This window comes from Fistularia commersonii, chromosome 12 (assembly GCF_037954325.1).
Source record: "Fistularia commersonii isolate RoL2024-O1a breed Wild chromosome 12, RoL_Fcom_v1.0, whole genome shotgun sequence".
Taxonomy (NCBI): Eukaryota; Metazoa; Chordata; class Actinopteri; order Syngnathiformes; family Fistulariidae; genus Fistularia; species Fistularia commersonii.
The window spans coordinates 13353759-13372339 of record NC_141295.1 but is presented as its reverse complement, the minus strand read 5'-3'; the positions used below and the strand labels follow the sequence as shown (position 1 = coordinate 13372339).

At 41.1% G+C, this 18581-nt stretch overlaps 1 protein-coding gene across 1 annotated transcript; it reads right to left on the bottom strand.

Annotated features, from left to right (window-relative positions):
• Positions 1-1031: 1031 nt before the first annotated feature.
• Positions 1032-18309, bottom strand: smox (spermine oxidase). Its single transcript, XM_086157219.1, has 7 exons — positions 18173-18309; positions 9783-10017; positions 7836-8062; positions 5893-6066; positions 5015-5756; positions 3065-3225; positions 1032-1608 (listed from the first exon to the last, which is right to left on the bottom strand). The coding sequence occupies exons 2-7, from the start codon at positions 9988-9990 to the stop codon at positions 1450-1452; spliced, it is 1671 nt and encodes a 556-aa protein (XP_086013345.1). The 5' UTR covers positions 9991-10017; positions 18173-18309; the 3' UTR covers positions 1032-1449.
• Positions 18310-18581: the final 272 nt, after the last annotated feature.

Here is an 18581-nt window from a genome sequence, read left to right as displayed (position 1 = left end):
TTTATTTGTTATATTGTCACAAATTACCATTCACTCTCATTCCCTTGTCATGTAGACACAACTTTTCACCCTCTCATTCACATATGATTTAGAGAAATACAACTATTCACCCTCTTATTGACAAATCATGTTGAGACAATCAACCATTCACCTTCTCATTCATTCGTCTGTGCAGTTTTACCCCGAACAGTTTGGTAAAAAGATCACAAACCAGTTAAAAGATTGTTTGGAAAAAAAAAAAAAAATGTTGCTTTAGAAAATATGGCAATTAAAATGTACTGGCATGATTTTGCTCTGTGCCTAATTAAAATAGGAGCTGTACAAAATGCAGTTCTCTCATCTAAATCTCCTTAATTACATTGGTGTTGTCTGTTATAATATACATAATAATCATAACAACAACAACAACAACAATAATGATAATAACAATAATAATAATAATAATATGCAGTTGAAGTTAACTTATGAACCTGACCTCTTCTTCAATGTGTACTGTTTTTAGTGTCATTTTCCTCCCAGACCCCTATCTCTGATACTTGAACTGTTGAGCAAAAGAAATAAGGTTGCGGGGAAAAGCCATTAACTGAAGTGCATTATCCTCTTTTTCGGAGGACTCTAAAACAAACAAACAAAAAAAAGGTTAAACTTTTACAACTTTTCAAGTTCTCCTCAGCTCACGATTGTTTCCGCTGACAAAGATGATTAATGTTTGTTTCCCAACAGTGGTAAAGTGCAGAGTTTTATGTCTTTCCAAGCGCCATCTGTCACTTTGGCAGAGAACTCTGAGGGCTTTTGAAATTCTTTCTTTTCTTTTCCACGTGTCCCTCACTTTCGGCTTTCCTCCTGTAGCTCTGGACGGATGTAAAATAATGATAGTATGGAAAGAGCCTCTCGCCCGTGGCTGTTCCCATTTGCTTGCCTGGAAAATATTCATGAAGGTAGGTTAAGAGGAGGAATCTAATGGCTGCTCCCTTTTCATGCTGTTTATACACATAGAGAGATATAAAAGATGCACGAAAGACCAAGCTGGCTTTGTGAGATGATATAATATTTATTTTGTTAAAAATTTCTTTTTTATTTATTTACTGTTTTCATTATTTTTAAATGACAAATAATTACATACAGAAGGCACTTACAAAAACAAGTTAAATTACAGATGCTGTGTTGTTATAAACATTAAATTACTGATTTTTTTCTTTTTAAAAAAAGGGGAAAAAAAAAACATGACGGTATGATGACGACAAGAAGGACAGCACCATTGGCAGCGACCGAACTGTACATACCAAATAAAAATTTTGCATGATTTAAACCTACAGTACAACTGAAATAACATTTAGGATCGAAGTAATAATGCCCAAGCTATGCTTTTAAGTATAACTTAATCATCAAGAATAATCAGAATGCTTAAAATTCAAAAGTTAGCTCGTTTCACTAGTCAGAGGTTTATTTTTATTTTGACATGTTAGGCTTTGTGGTTTCAGCTCTGTGCAAGTCCCGGTGCATCTCTATCAGGCGAGTGGCCTCCCTCTGTCCCGACAGCAATGCACCATGGGTAGTGGAATAGTATTTCCTATGGGTGGCCTCTCCGGCAAACAGGACCTGCAGGGGCTGAGGGCGGAGGAAGTGAGAGGGGGAGGGGCGGGTGGTGGCGTGGAGGGCAAAGGAAGTGAAAAGACAGCAAAGGACAAAAGCACATCTGTCAGTGTCATCGTGACATATTTACAGCCTCTTCATCGGCCTCTCCATCTATTTCCATCTAATGCGAGGCCGACGGGGGATTTCAGGTCACAACGTTGCTTCAGCTCGTGTCAAGTGTGCGCACACACACACACCCCTCCCCGATCACCACAAAAAAAGGCCCGCTCTCTCCTCTAAGCGCTTCAGGTTTCATGCTTTAGACGGCCAGCACACAACCTCTTACCCACCCCCCACCCCTCCCACGGCACCAGCTGTATTTGGTCTGCGAGCACTGGGATGTAACATGGAAGTGATGACACTGCCGCATTAGCCAGATGCTCCCAGAGCAAGTGTGGGGAGTGTAAACACCCAAATGCGGTTGGTAAAAATTCTCGTATTACGGCAATTACACCCTCATTTATCTAGTCTGAAGCACGCATATCAAAAATAATATCAGTCACACTTGATTTCGAGACTCAAATATTTATAATCTGTCTATCGGGGTGAATTAAATAATTTTACAATCAAGCAATTACTTCATTTAAAAAAAACTTTTTTTGAAAAGCAAAAGTGTGTTCATACAGTCAGTGGGTGGTGATAATGTTCAAAATCCTTTTTTTATTTTATTTTATTTTATTATTTTATTCATTTTTTTTTTAATTTCTTTATATGTTCTTAAAAAGTAGAATGTTTGATTGCTAATGAAAAATGCTCTTTTCAGGGGAATAAAATTAAGTAATTTTCCAAAGCTCTCGGTTAGATTCATGATTCTGCAATTCTATCTATTAAAATCTGATACCATAAAAGAATGGTGAATAGAAAAAAATGCACGGACAAACCTGGCATTCACAACCCAGATTTCTCCTTGAAACCGTAATCCGTGCCTTTACTGTCCCAGCTGGATTACTGCAAAACGCTTTATTTGGAGTCGGACGGTCCTCTCTTTCCTCGCCTGCAGCCGCTTTTAATCATTTCACATAAGAGCAGCGCCACACCTGTGCATTTTAGGGCTCATACTTAAATGTACTTATTTATTTACGCATTCTTTAAACGCTCTGGTCCCGCCTTACTCGTCAGTATATTCCCAGTAAATAATCAATCTCAGTCTGCACATATAGTATGCCCGGTCTGTAAATTAATTGGTCATCATGTTGTATGTATGTTTATAAACACACATATATTCATATACTTTATATCCATCCCATTATTCATATATACATTATATATGTATATATATACACACACACACACAAACATATATATATATGTTTTTTTACACATACATACATAATTATATCCATATACATATATACCTATCTATCTTTCTTTCTATCTATCCATCCAGCTATCCATGTTAAGCTGTACACCCCTTTTTTGATTGTCATACCGGAGTCTTGGTGCTGTTGGCGTAAGGCAGTGGCATGGCCAGCCTCTCGAAGTCTCCACCGCTCGAGCCCACCCTGGTGAAGGAGTAGGACCCTCGGATGTAGGGGTTGCTGCCCCACGACGAGCGCAGGATACGACGCGGCTTTGGAATGTCAGGGTTCCCTGCGAATGAGAAGAACGCCAACGCAACAAATGGTAAATTTAAAAATGGTAAGGAATACCGCGGCACACAATTTGAAGTAACTATTAAGAGGTCGTATCAAGTGTTGCTTGGCAACAAAATGTCTTCACAATCATGCCAACTGTGAATACATTTTTAAATCACAACGCAACTGCCGATTTCATGTAAAAAGAAAAGAAATGTGAAACTTGTCACCCATGTAACTTTCTCTCTGTGAGCAAACATATTTCACAGGAAGTGTTCAAGAACACTTTGAGGTGAGAAATACGCCACATCGTCATGGAATCTGCCTTGGATTTACATTTATGGCAGATTTTTTTTTTTTGTCTTACAAAACGTTACAGCTCCAGTAACTGCTGCGGGTTCAGTTCGTCTCATCCATATTTTGAAATTCTAAATTTAGATCTGTCAGTCATGCGTCAATAATACGCTGGAAGAAATAAGACCGGTTCAATCTAAATAGGCAGCGGCTGGGATGTGACGGTTTTCCCTGCTACATCCAATCTGCTGATTCTAATCAACCGATGACCCTCGGCGGGCAGAGAGCGGCCCTGGTGAGTCTATATGTAATTAAGCAACAGCTGAGGGATTGACCCGCACTGACCTCAATGTGGAGCGTGTGTTTTCTCACAGTGACTTTAAGTTGCTTTCTATAGGAAGTTCAATGAATCATCAGCAGGCGCTTCTGTGCTCACACTGTGTCCTACTTCGGGAAAAAAAAAGGTTTACCGAGCAACTATCTGACCCAGAAACGAGACGCAGCAGTGTAAGGAAGGAAGTAAGGAACGCCTCATGACAGACTCTCAGTAAACTAGTATATTCCGGCGTTAACCAGTAACCATGACACGACTTGAACTGTGATACATATATAACACAGTCATATAATACACAATATTTATAAACCCAGTCCCTTCACGTTTCCTTACCGCTAGATCTAGTGTGAGATATCATTTTTGTACAGGAAACACAGTGTTTTTATGCATTTTGTGCAGGTGGAACATGTGATACGAAATATATTTTTTACACTATACAATACATTTTTTTTATTGTTAATAGAAAGTATTAGAATTAGCAATTTCTTTTTATGTTTATTAAGAGACAGTTTTCCCCCAATCCCGAAGGTTTAATGTTCTCTAAGGACTTAACTGTTCACTTGAAATTGTCAGAGCAATTTTTTGGTTGGTTTGTTATTTAGTTATTATATCTTCTGTTATCATTTCATTTGGGGGCTTCAGAAATACAAATCTAGAAAAACTGAAAAACATGTTTATTCTAAATAAGGAAATGAGAACAAATTCAATCATTAAATGGTCTATTTTTTCGCACTCTGTGTGAAATATGGCATTGACATTGGACTAGCTGAAGCTGCTCGTCGCCGCACACGTACACACACACACACACACGCACGCACACAACGGGATGAAGAAACCTGACTCATTCAGATATAACCCTCTTACGTAAAAGAAAAGCAATTCATGTACATACCCAGAGAATGCGTCATTTCCTGTCTATGCAACAATAACTCAACTCCATTCATAGTTTGTATGACTCATGAAGCAATCACATACAGCCTGACGGTGTTTGAGTGTCATAATTTTTTTCTGTAATAAAGATCTAAATAGCACCACAGTTACAATCATCATTCAGTTATCTTTAGTCATGACCTTAATTTGTGATGTAACCCATGTTAGAACAATACCTCAAGTGAATGCAGTTAAACATTGAAACACAAATACATTTTTTGTGCATGTGAGTGTGTTGTATTCTGACCTGTAAAGCGCCTCAGCAGCTCAGTGCAAGTCTCAGCCACCGTTTCGTCATCACAGCGCTCCATGTCCAACGCTTCCTGCCCACATATCCAGCCGCTCAGCATGTAGCCGTAGCGCTCGGGCGGGTAAAGGACGTCAAAGCTGCAAATCTTCTTGTACCACAGATCTTCGGGGTAGGCCAGCTGTTCCAGTTGGGCCTCATCCTCCCACACGAACTGGATGCTGTTACACTCTGGGCTCCAGAAGGGCTCTTCAAACTCCAGGAATATCTTATCGGTGGTACTGATGCCCAGCTTCTCAATGGCCAGGACCTTGTCCTCAGGCAGGGAGGGTGAGAACATGGCTTCGTGGTTCTGCTTCAACAAACCCAGAGAGGCCGTCACGATCACGTGGTCTGCCGGGATCCATTCTTCATCTTCGCACTCCACGAAGACGGGGGGACCCAGGATCCGAGGGTCTTCGTAGGATTGGCAACCGTGGTTGTCGTTGTGGTTGTGTTCCTGGTTTCTCTCATTCCGCTTGGCGATCGGCTCCTGATGCTGGGCCGAGTAGTTCCAGTGGACGCACCGGACCGGTTTGCTAAGGCAGATGGTGTGGGAGGGAATATCCTGGACCAGGAGCTCGATGATCTTCATAAATCCCTCGGGAATGACGTAATGGGCACCGGGGATCTCTGTCCACTCCCCAAACTCACTCAGAGAAACCTCGTCCATGCTGGGGGAGCTGCTTTCACAACTTTCCACCTGGGAAAAGAGTCACAGAAATATTCGAAAAAAAAAACTCCCTGCGGCTTCTGTCTTAGCAGGGATGCAAATACAAAGCATTAAGAAGACTGTTGTTGACATATTTTTGTGCAAGTACATGTACCCACACACACACCTTGAGGTACTGTTGCAGCATGGACAGTTTGAGCTTCTTGGTGCTCTCGGAATCATCGGGATCCAACATGATCTTTTTGCGCACCAAGTCACGTGTGAAGATGCCAACGCTGTTTTGGCTTTCGGCACAAACTGGCTTCCCATTTTTGAAGAACTCCTGAGTCAGCTCATACACCTACAGGAGGGTAAAAGAAAATTCCCCATAGAATTAATAATGCTACTCTGTCGATGAGATGCAAACACAGATTACAGATAAAGTGTATACTCCAATTATGTAATTCCACATAACTGCAAATAATTTTTTCTTATCTCAAATGGTGCTATTGGAGAATATGTGAAGTGACAGTTGATAACAATTCCCCTGCAACACCACAAATACAAGAAAGTCAAAGAGCATATTTTGGTGTTTGCGGATTATAAACGTGACCCTTCGACCAAATCCCAATGAATCTGTTACGCGTTTTATTTTCCATAAGACTCAAGATAACGCCTGAAAAATTACCTCTTTTAAATCTTGAAAGCAAATGTTTTCAGGAAATCACACTGGAGGAAGGCAGTTAAAGTATCAAGAAACAAAAGAAATCATGGGAAATGAAAGCTGTGACTTTCATCACATTATATTGAAGGAATGAAACATTTGCCTTTGACTGCTTCACAATCTGCATTTTTTTTTTTAATTTAACCAGGAAAGTCCCATTGAGATTAAAAACTTCTTTTTCAAGGGAGTCCTGGAAGGTCAATGACCTGTTCAACAACATTTAGCAAGTTGTGTTTGTATACCTCCGCCAGGGTTCTGGAAAATCATCTGCCTCCATCTAACCATATACTTTGTATCCTCTTTAGTCCAACTCTTGGCCTCCTGCCTTCAGCGTCTGCATCCTTCTACCAATATATTCATTATCCCTTCTCTGTACATGTCCAAACCATCTCAGTCTGACTTTATTTCCAGAATATCTAACAGTTGCCCCACACAGCTGTCCACCTACAGGCCACCTCGCCACTGTCTTATAGCTCAAAAGTAAAATATAAGTATGTTATATGTAAAACACATAATCAGAAAAAAAGGGCTTTGCAAGGACTTGTTTTCAAGATGACTTAATGATGTCCAAGGGTATTTTCTGTCCACTTTGTTGCTGATTATTTTAGTATTTGGAGTATGAAATTTCAAAAAGAAGACTTGTATGGTGGCAACACGGGACAGGTCAGTACGTGCACAGTAGCATGACACATGGTTTACAAAATGGCTTGTCTTTGTTTGGTTTGCATGTGGGTGAAATATTCCATGTGCCCACACATGTCCAGACAAAGCGCATACAATCATACACAGACCCTATTCCCAGTAAAACATGGATGTGTGGGTCTTTTACATATTGACATATTTGTGATGCCTAAGTCACAAAAAAACATCACGGTTAAGAAGGGATAAACAAAAAAATGAAAGGGAAACAGTGGAAAGAAGCACAAGAACTTGGTGAATCCTGCTGGAGAATGTTGAAAGAAGAATGAGCGCTTTGGGCAAGAGGAGATGTACCAGCGCTGTTATTGGCATTTGTCAATTACTTGGAGAATTCGGACCATTTCAAGCGAGGGTTTTTCTCATCTGATCTAATTTCACAGAAAGCTTTGAAGAAAGTGCACGGTGGACAGGTGGGGTGGGGGGATACAACTCATGCCGAATAGCATATGTGTGTGATAATGTTGTTTTTGAAATTCCTTGAATTGCTAGAAGTGGGCGCCAACATTTCCGCAATGCAGGAAATGAATAATCTCATTTTGTCTAACACACTTGGTCAACATAAAGAGATCCAGAACTACCTTATTCAAATTCTTTTCAGACTTAATGGTGAACAAGCTGATGGCAACAATGAGTAACTTTATACTCAGATCTGTGAATGCATCAGATTTTGTACTGGAGCACGAGTGTGTCCACGTGACTCGCCTCACCTCGTTGTACAGGTCACTGAACTCTTCCACCAGGTCCTTGGGAATCCTCTTCCCGCCATTGGTTTGGTAGTGAGCGACACCATTCTTGGCGTACAGGCTGATGCGCCCCACGCTCCTCTCCCCGTCTGTGGTGTGCTCCAGCAGCCCATTGTCCTCTGCCAGGTGGTACACCGGGTTCCCATTGGCACCATGGATCCAGGTGGCTCCAAGCTCCAAAGTTGCTTTGCCTGCAATGTCCAAAAATAGGACAGACGTATTTCATTTTTTTCCTGGTTCGACCCCAATGAAGCTGCTGTGACTTTAAAATCCTTCAGCCTCGGAGATAAAGTGTCAGATTAAATGCAGGATGTTAATCCAACTTGTCTATATCTCTTCAGTATGTGAGGTTTTAATGAGACAGCTCATTAAATATGTTCAACTAACACAATGGAGTGTTTATAATCTTAAAAAACTTCGAGAAAGAGGTCAACTCAATTATCGAACTTAATGTCGACAAAAGTGCCTTTTTTAATACACTGTGAATGATGTGCTCGCACACTCGGCGGAGACGGCTGTGATTTGTTACACACCGCTGTATAATGAGACCAGAGTTAATGTGATCACAGAAAGTGCTGAATCATTCTGAGGTGGATTAAAACTGAAGTAAATAAAATGTAATGCAAACAGTCAATTTACATGACAAAGGCAATTATTTGTATATGGGTTCGTATTTGACATCGCGCCCTGTGTATTTACACATGATTTCTTTTATTTTGATTTGAAGGGGAATTCGGAGGAAATGGAAAATGACCAGATTATCTGACACGCTCATTATCTCTTATGAAATGCCTCAGTTGTCACGCATAATCCTAATCTTGGGTACTTTTACTCGGCACAGCTGAATATCTGCAAGAATGACTCAGGCTGAAAAGTATTGCCCTAATTGATTGTCTGGGACCGGAGAAAAAAGATCGAAGATAAGAATTGGATTGCGTGAATGAGCACTGACTTCCTCCATCCCCAGCTGGCTATATTTTTCAGATAAACTGCTCACAAAACACAGAAAAATTTGAAAAAATGGTAATCTGACACATACACTAAGAAAGAAATCAGGGCGTAGAGAGAATAAAATGACACACGGATGGGTGTCATTGTAACCCTCATGACTTGAAATGATCATAAATTACACTGATGATAACATGAAATATGCATCTGACCTTATGATTACCTTCCGTCCTCTCAAGTTGAGCCTAATGAACTTAAATATTGTAATTAAGCTGGAGTGTTGCTTTATTTTTTTTCACCTCTACCAAAATTCTGGCTCTATCCTTGAAGAGGGCCTGACAAAAAAAATTAGGTGATGAAGGACAATGGAAATCTGTGAATTCTCTTTGTTAAACTTCATTAATTATTACTCAATCTTTTACTCAATTACCATCAATTAACTTTTTTTTTCCTCCCACAATACATACTTCTTTAAATTTCCTTTTTTGAATATCGTACAGTTTTTTTATACTTGGCACTTATGAGGCAGTCATGAGTTCCACTGTACCTTCCATTTACAGTTTATATATATCCAATACAACTGGTACAAGAAAAGCTGTGAACTCAACTCAATTGAATTGAATTGAATTGAATTGTATCAGATCAAATCAAATCAAATCAAATCTAATCAAATCTAATCAAATTATCAGGCAGATGCTAATTTCTCTCTTTTTAAGAAATTTTAAGCTTCATGTCAGGCTATCTGCTCATATATAGAAAATAACTTTTCATGTTTGCCACAAAATTACATTTGGTGTGCTCCCAGTACCATTGTATTAGGTGAAATGTTATTTAATGGATACTATAATTTGGCAGGTTACATGGTGTAAATTGAATTTGTTTGTAACTTAATTTGATGTCTCTTATTTCTAAAAGGATTTTTAATGGATGAAAATGGGGTTTCAAATGAGGGGGTCCTCTCACCGTGTTGAACACTGTGAACTCTCCCCCCGACGTGATCTGCCGCCTCTAGGACCGTGACATCCGTGAAGCCGTTTTTCAGCAGGACCTTAGTTGCAGCAAGGCCAGCCAAACCAGCGCCGATCACTACTATTCGAGGCTGCCGATGAGTATGTAGGCCACTACTAAGAGGATCATCAGTGCTGTCTGAGGAAATTTCACAATTTTGCATGCCGTCCAAGCTCCTCTGCAATGGAGTCTGAAGGCAGGGGGGAAAAAAAAGGGCAAAATTTAAAAATGGAAGCGTTAACACTGACTCAGCAAGAAGCAAGAAGTGTGTGGATGGACTCCAGACAGTCAGTTAGTTCAAATATCATGTGAACCGAACGAAGAGAAAACGGACAGCTGAAAACAACATAGCTTCTAGATGACATTTAGTCACCTTTTAACATAAGGTGACTTAAGTTATACATTTCCAGAAAATCGTCAAGACATGTCATGCAGTTTATATATATATATAAAAAGCGTGAACACAAAGTTATCAGAAAATCAGAAAACAGATTTTGGGAATTTGTATCTGATAATTTCAATGTTTGCTCAAAGGACCTAAACTACACATTCAAATTATATATTTATTTATTTATTAAAGTATTTATTTAAGTGTAATAAAGCTCAGTATTGTGCACTACAGCGAGACAAGTATGTGTTCTGATATGAAATCTTGGGATATTAATAAGGGATATTTGGGGAAAAATAGCCTCCTAATATCACATCTGAGATTTTTTTCCATTGAAAAATGGTTGGAGTTGGAGGTGTAGTTGCCAGACCATGCTATCAGACACAAGCTAATTCATCCATTTAAGGCTAATCCATTCATTTAAATTGAATGTGTCTTTTAAAAGCACAGGCAGCAACTGGCGGATCTATTTTAGCCTCTTTAAAGCTCTAACATCTCACGAGTCCAAGTCCATCATCTTTGTACTCTGAACCGGTGAACTTTCACCCCCTCGCTCCAGTAATGATGGTTTTAAAGCGGACAAAGCTTTTTAAGATGTCCCTATATTGGTTAAATGCTGCTTTTGTAAATCTTCAGTTTGGCTCTATGTCCACCTGCTTTCTCTTATAGTGACCAAAAAGATACCATGCATAAGTACGAATATTTAAACAGTAAAGCTGAGTGTTATTCTTATTTATATCTTTCTATTGCATGCATTGGTGTATTACAACTCGGTTTATTACTGCAATAAACATAACACAACACGTGTCATGTAATCAGGCCGCGAACAAAGACTCCCTCTCTGCACTTGGCAACATCTCTTTGCCAAGGTCAAATTAAAGGTTCGGATATGACCCCATTATTTTTTTCAGACAGCGCAAAAAAAAACATTTTCTTTTCTAAATATCTTCAATTCTAATAGAATCACTCAGGGACACTGAAAATTCAAGAGTGGAGAATACACAAGCAACCTTGTTATCCCAGTGCACATGGCTGCTCTGCATGTATGGACAGCTGTGTGGGAATAAAAAGAATGGGACAATATTCAGAGGACATTCCAGTTGACCCAAAAGAGAAATATACAAAGCACCAGAAATAAGTGGCAGCAATCTCTCATAGAGGTTGAGCTTCAGACGTCCTTATATTGCTTTTATATTTTCCCTGTTTGTTTGCTTTCATAGTAATATCATGTTTACTGTCTTGTCAAAGTTGTTTTTATTCCTTAGGGTTTATCTTCCCCCAATCTAGTTTCTTAACAACCGATTCGACTCGCTTTCTGTTTTCTCGCATCTATTTAAATGTTGTTTGCAAGGGCCCCGCGTAAATCACTTTTTAAGAAATAATTATCACTGTGACAATCATAAGAGGATTATTCTGTTAGGCCATGCTGCTGTTTACACAAAGATGGCCTGCATTATCAACACACATTTTCCCCATGCTGATAATCACAATGACTTCTCATTTTGTAATAACAGAGGTTCTGCTTCACTAAGAATAAAGTATGTGGTACAAATGAACAATGAGCTTCATTTCAGATACACACAAAATTTAAAAAAAAAACAGCTTATTTGAAGTAAAACGGTGTAACAGTACAGTTGTTACAGACGTTTTTTTTTTTCTAGAGCACTTGAATACTGACTTTTATTGAAACAAATGGTATGGAAATCACAAGCAGTTCATCAGTCTTGATTACCCAGCTACATAAATTTGGGACGCACGATATAACCAGTGCGGGGTGGAATGACACAGTGGTGCAATGGTTGGCGCTTCGCCCCGTTTCGATTCCAACAAGGGGACCTTTCTGTGTGGAGTTTGCATGTTCTCCCTGTGTCTGCGTAAGTTTCCTCCAACAGTCCAAATATATGCAGCTGGTTAATTGGAAAGAAATGGGGAAATTGCCTCGAATGCGTGAGCGAGTGAATGGTTGTTTGTCTACATATGTGACCCTGAGATTGACTAGCGACCAGTCCAGGGTCCTGATGACAGCTGGGATCGGCTCCAGCATCCTCCGCGACCCTGGATGCACGATAAGCGGCAGATGATGGATATAACCAGCTGGATTGTATTTAAAAGGAATGAATTAAATTAAGGAGCACAATGTAAATGGGAGTGAAATGCAAGGGAGCAAGTGCAGCAATTTAAGCAATTATGAACAACTCAATGTTTACCAGGGCTTTTTTTACGGCCTTAAACACAATATGGTTTAATAATAACAATTTATCCTTTGTTAAACCCCTTGGGGAAAGTAATTCTCTGCAATTAACCCATGATGGATAGCAGTAGGCTGCCGTCCACCGGCGCCGAAGGAGCAGTTAGGGGTTCAGTGTCTTGCTCAACAACACTTCGACACACGAGGAGGAGCCGGGACTCGAACCAGAAATGTTCGGTTCTAAAGACGATTGCTCTACTTCCTGCGCGCCACACCGCCCCAAAACCTGTTAATCTGACTTTGCAAATTCGCTTGGAAATGTGGGTCAGACACGGCATGGACTTATGGCGCCGGCAACTTTCTCTTTGTGAAGCAGCATCACCCAATTGGTTTACGGTTAACATTTTTATACATCATATATATACATTTGGATTTATCACACCATTCTAGAGAATTTTCCCTGTCTGCCATTTTAGATTTGTAGATGAAAATTTCATTTCTTCCATCCATCCAGCAAGAGTCTTAATCAAAGTTGGGTCGCAGGGGCAGCAGCAGGAACAGGGGAGCCAGACCTCCCTCTCCACACCCACATTGTCCAGCTCCTCTTGGGGGACCCCAAGGCCTTCCCAGTTCAGCAGAGAGACATAGTCTCTCCAGCATGTCCTGGGTATTCCTCGTGGTCTCCTCCCAGATGGACATGCCGAGAAGACCTCCCCCCAGAAGGCGTCCAAGGAGGCATCCTGACCAGATGTCCGAGCCACCTTATCTGACTCCTCTTGATGCATAGGGGCAGCAACTGTACTCTGACCTCCTCCCAGATGGGCAAACTTCTCACCCTATCTCTAAGGGAGAGTCCAGCCACCCTACTGAGAAAAATCATGTCGGATGCTTGCATCCACGATCTTGTTCTTTCAGTCCCTACCCACAGCTCGAGACAATAGGTGAGGGTAGAAACGTTGATCGGCCGGTAAATTAAGAGCATCGCCTTCTGGCTCAGCTCCTTTTTCACCATGACAGGCCGGTCCAGAGTCCGCATCACTGCAGACGCCACACAGATCGGCCTGTCGATCTCCCGCTCCATCCTTCCCTCACTTGTGCGCAAGACCCCAAGATACTTGAACTCCTCCACTAGGGGCAGGACCTCTTCCCAGACCCGGAATGGGCATACCACCTGTTTCTGGTTGAGCACCATAGTCTTGGATTTGGAAGTGTTCATCCTCATCCCAGTCGCTTCACATTCGGCAAAAAAACCATTCCAGGGAGAGCTGGAGATCATGAACTGATGAACCAAACAAAACCATACCATCTGCCGAAAGGCAAGACTAGAAATTCTTTCCATAAAAGTTGGGAACAGAATCGGTGACAAAGGGCAGTAGTTGGACTGGCAGAATCCAACTCCCACCGGAAACTAATCCGACTCACAACCAGCAATGTCAACAAAGCTCCAACACCGATCATATGGGGACCAAACAGCACGAATAAAGGGGTTCAGTACCCCATACCCTCAGCACACGTTCAAATACCTTCTCCAAATCCACAAAACACATGTAGACTAGTTTGCCCAACCAGGTCCTGCTTCCTCATTGGACAGCGTTTTGACGGGATTGAGGAGGTCTCAGAAGTATTCCTTCAACCTATCTACAACACTTCGAGTTGAGGTCCCGCTCCCACTGTACACAGTGTTGACGGAGCACTGCTTCCCCCTCCAGAGCCATCAGATGGTGGATCAGAATCTCCTCGACGCCCACCAGAAGTCGTTCTCCAGTTTTTGCCTTAGCGACCACCGAAGCCAAATGCCGCTTTGCCTGCGGGTACCTGTCAGCTGCCTCCGGAGCCCCATTGACCAGAAAAGCCCAATAGGACTCCTTCTTCAGTTTGACAGCATCCCTCGTTTCATTCCTTGTAAAACAAATTTGACTAAATTAAGCAACTGGTTATTTTCATGGCGTTTCACTTATTAGTGTATTACAATTTTTAGATATATCTGTGGAGGAATATTTCAGAACCGCAGACTCCCTGAGATAAGACTCAGCTTTCCAATTTCTTAATGCTTAAAGATACCACCAGCTTTTACAACCAATCATTAGAGCAAGAACAGACAAAATTCTGCCAAAATCGCAAAACTGAAGATAAAAAGGGATGGCTGATAATATTTTAGTGATAATTTAGGTCATCTCATTTCAAAATAAAATACTTGCAAGCATATCTGTAAAGCGTCCCAAAATCACATTTGACATTAAATTCACTCATGTAACAAGTGGTTTTCCATTAAAAAACGTCAACATTAAATAAGCATTACTAATAATCATTCATTTATTCATTCATTATCTAAACCACACTCATGGTCATATCTACAAAGAAAAATAGTATTTATAGCCAGCAGGCTTTTGCCAACCCTTTTGAAAACCTGGCTTAGGAGAACATTCATTTTCATTCATTCATTCTATAGACCGTTTGTATGGCACACCCACATACAGACATACAACCGTTAAATTTCTTTTTCACTCGTTCGAGCAATTTATGGTTTCCAATGGACCTCCTGCAGGTTTTGGACTGTGGGAGGAAAGTGTTGAAACCCAGAGGAAAACCCACTTAGACATGGGATAGAATATGCAAACTCAACACAGAAAAAAATCAGATTAGCCATCATCAGTAAAAATAAAAAAGTAAAATTGAATGTTCGCCGTTCTGCCATATTTATTTTATGATAAGATTCCGCATACTCTAGCGTCCCTGCCATTTTAGATTATTTCACGCTTGAGTTTGCTGACTTTTTAAATCTCACATTTGTCAGATATAAAGCAGTAGCGAATATTTGCAATGTGGCACATTAGAAACTGGGGCGAATCACATCAAGCCTGATGAAACAGCCATAAGCAATTGCTCTGTGACTAATAGGGATCACCATTCAATAACAGCACAGGTGGAATGCAGGAGACATACAATAGCTATGTGTCTTAACTGGAAACATTTGCAGCAGATACTTTCTTGGGAAGTTAGGAGGAGACATTTTAAATAGTTGTGTTCTAAATTTACATTGCATTCGCAAGTAAATGCGATAATTAAGAGACACGATCATTTTGTGTTATTCTTGTTTTGAATTTTGGGTTTAGATAAACATCTTAAATATCTTGTGGTACAAGTTTTTCATGAAACAGTTTATAAGCCGTCTGGACAGGAAGCTGATAATTTACTGGAATTTGCATTTTCGGTGCTGTTTCTATGTTTATTCAGAATGCGCACGCATATGAGTTTATATGTTTGTTTTTATGCATATACAGTAAGTATTTGGAAACCACATATTTACTTCTTCGGTTTTCATCTGTCTGACTGAATAAATTATGTCCCAATGCAAAAAATCAAATACATTTTTTTCAATCCTTCTGAGCTGCAGGGTCAACACGCCAAAATGAGACTATTATTCCACAGATATTGTCATCCGTTTTTCCAGCTTCAAGACGCCTTTAGTCATAACTTTGCTTTGTCGCCGGACATCTCTATCCATTTCTCACTGTTTCTTTGCCTCAGTAATTTCTAAGGCTCATTCTTCAGGGAGAGGTTAAGCTTAGACTCTGGAACATAGATGGTATTTCATTCATCGGCAACCGAGCACCTCCAGTTCTCCAAGTTAAAAAAACACCACAGCCTGATATGGACTAAATGTAGGCCCTGCATCTGCACCATTAACAGTTAAAGAGACCACATCTATAAAGAAGTGACCTCTTGGCGTGGACAGACTGCTCATTCCTCCCCCTTGTAATTCCTCGGCTGGTTAATTCACCCGCCACATGCTCCATGTGTTGCACCGGCATCACGGCTTAATGTGCGGCCTGGCCCAGGGGGTTGTACAGGCAGCTCAGGGTTAGCGGCTCAGGGGTGGGAGCTTCAACTGACCTAGAAATAGCAAAACACAGTATGTCCGCCAGTGGCTTTTTGTTAAGACTTCAGTATCTTGCTTCATAAATATTTTGGTTCGAGTACTTGAACTCCATCTTTAACTGGACTCTTTGACTCCTGCCGCGGTCACAAATTACATCAGCGCTCCTCTTAGTCCCACGTGACAAACATGCTCTCTTGAAAATAAAAAAAAAAAACCTGCGGCTCAAAGCAGCCGATTCCTGGCAAGAGGCTAAGCACAGCAAACTTCTCCACCAGCTGTGACTTTCTCGAAAGGGGATGATGGAGTGGAAGCAACACTCAAGCACACACAAGCGGAATACCAGAGCTCTGAGTGTCCAAAAAGATAAGGAGATGTAACACAAGGGTGCATTGAGTGGAAAGACTCCATACATTTGAAAAAAAAATTGGAAATGTCATATCAGGACAGGGGGGAGAGTGCTGCAAATACAGAATACAGTGATTTTAATACCCACTGTGTTCTAACAGAAAGCAATAGGCAACAATAGGCATTTCGCTGATTATTTTATGCGACGTCTGGATAACCTGAGGTTAAGAGAGCGAGTTGGAATTGTCGATTAAAACATTCAGGATTTTTAATTGAAAAGTTCAGTAAGATAAGAGACGTCTTAGTCATCCTTAATAACATGTCAGAGACAGAGATTGAGGCTTTTTTTTTTTTTTGACAACCATGAATGTCAATCCACTGATGGACCCACTCAGCTTACTGTCCCTTTTTCAAAAACCCTCCTCACAACAGTCATCACCTTGTTTCCACCCGACCGGTCATCATGTCCTCGGTCTCCTGCACATCCACACAGGAATCTTTGACCCCAAAACCCCATCTTTCATCAGCGAAAATTATTATTAACGCATTACTGAAGATGTGTGCCACCGCAGTATTCATATTATCTCAGAAAGTAGATGCTTGTCTTTCAGGTTCTTCAGAGGATTTTTTTTCTGTCCTTGTCTACATTGGCACTACAACCAATGACCCCCTCAGGGGGGGTGACAGTTATTTTTTTTATTATTATTAATTTATTTTTGAAATACCCTCATTGTTGACTTGTAACTTAGCAGAACAAACTGCAAGTCTTACTTGGAAAGCGCAACACCAATGACCATTTATGAACCCAAACAGGGGACGGTTTGTTGTGATGTGGCACCAAAATAAACAATACCACTAACTTTTGACAGTTATCATCACAGTTACCCAATAGAGGAGTGGGGTGTGGAGGAGGAGGAGGAGGGGGGTGATGAAGAGGAGGAGCAGATAAGAGAAAATCCAATCTCGGCTGTTTCATCTCACCAGCTGGGGGGGGGGGAGAGAAAGAGAGACAGAAAGAAAAGCGGGCTTTGCTGCCACGTATAAGCCACGACACAAAAAGAGAAAGTTAACACTTTACTGATGGAATCCGGCGTGGGGGGTCCACGCGTGATGCGGAGACACACACACACACCCATCTAGGACATGTAAAGGGGGGGAAGATGGAGGAGGAAGAGGAGGGGGGGGGGGTCGCGTTAAGTTCCCGTTGTTTTCCCAAAGCAGCGACTTCAGTGACATTTCATCTCCTCTTCATGTGCGGGTACGAAATGGATGAGTGGCATCTATTACACTGTAATAACGCAACCCGCGGCGTGACAGCAAGTAAACAAAGGGCTATCTGTGTGTGTGTGTGTGTGTGTGTGTGTGTGTTCCTCTACGTGTATTCCTCCTTAAAAATACACACACACACTCGCCATCACTTCCAAAGACAAATAGCAGTGATTGGAAAAGATGATTTAAAAGAGAGAGAGAAAGAGAGAGAGAGAGAGAGAGAGAGAGAGAGATAGCGGACGTTTTAGTGTGATGAGAGCGGGAGAGGTGGTTACCTGATTCTCTTCGTCTGCAGATTGAAATCTGACTCAGTCTAAAAGGTCCTCTTTGTGGCGTTTTTTCCCCTTCAGACCGGCTCCGCTCTGTATTTATGCCTGGAAACCAGAAGCAGCCAGTTCCTCCGTGACCGCCGCCTCCTCATTAATTATGATGACGTCTGAGACCGGCCCCCTTCTCCGCAAACACACACACACGCACACACACACACAAAAACTGGACACAGCAAGCTCTCTCTGCAGCTCCCCCCTCCGAGAGAGAGAGACAAATAACACAAGCGTGCATTCAGATAAAGACTCAGTCCTAGTTTGAAGCTCAGAGCACTTAAGGACAAGTTTGGAAAAAAAAATAAAAATTGAAATTAAAAAAAAAAAAAAAAATCCCCCTCATCGGATCTGGCAATTTGAT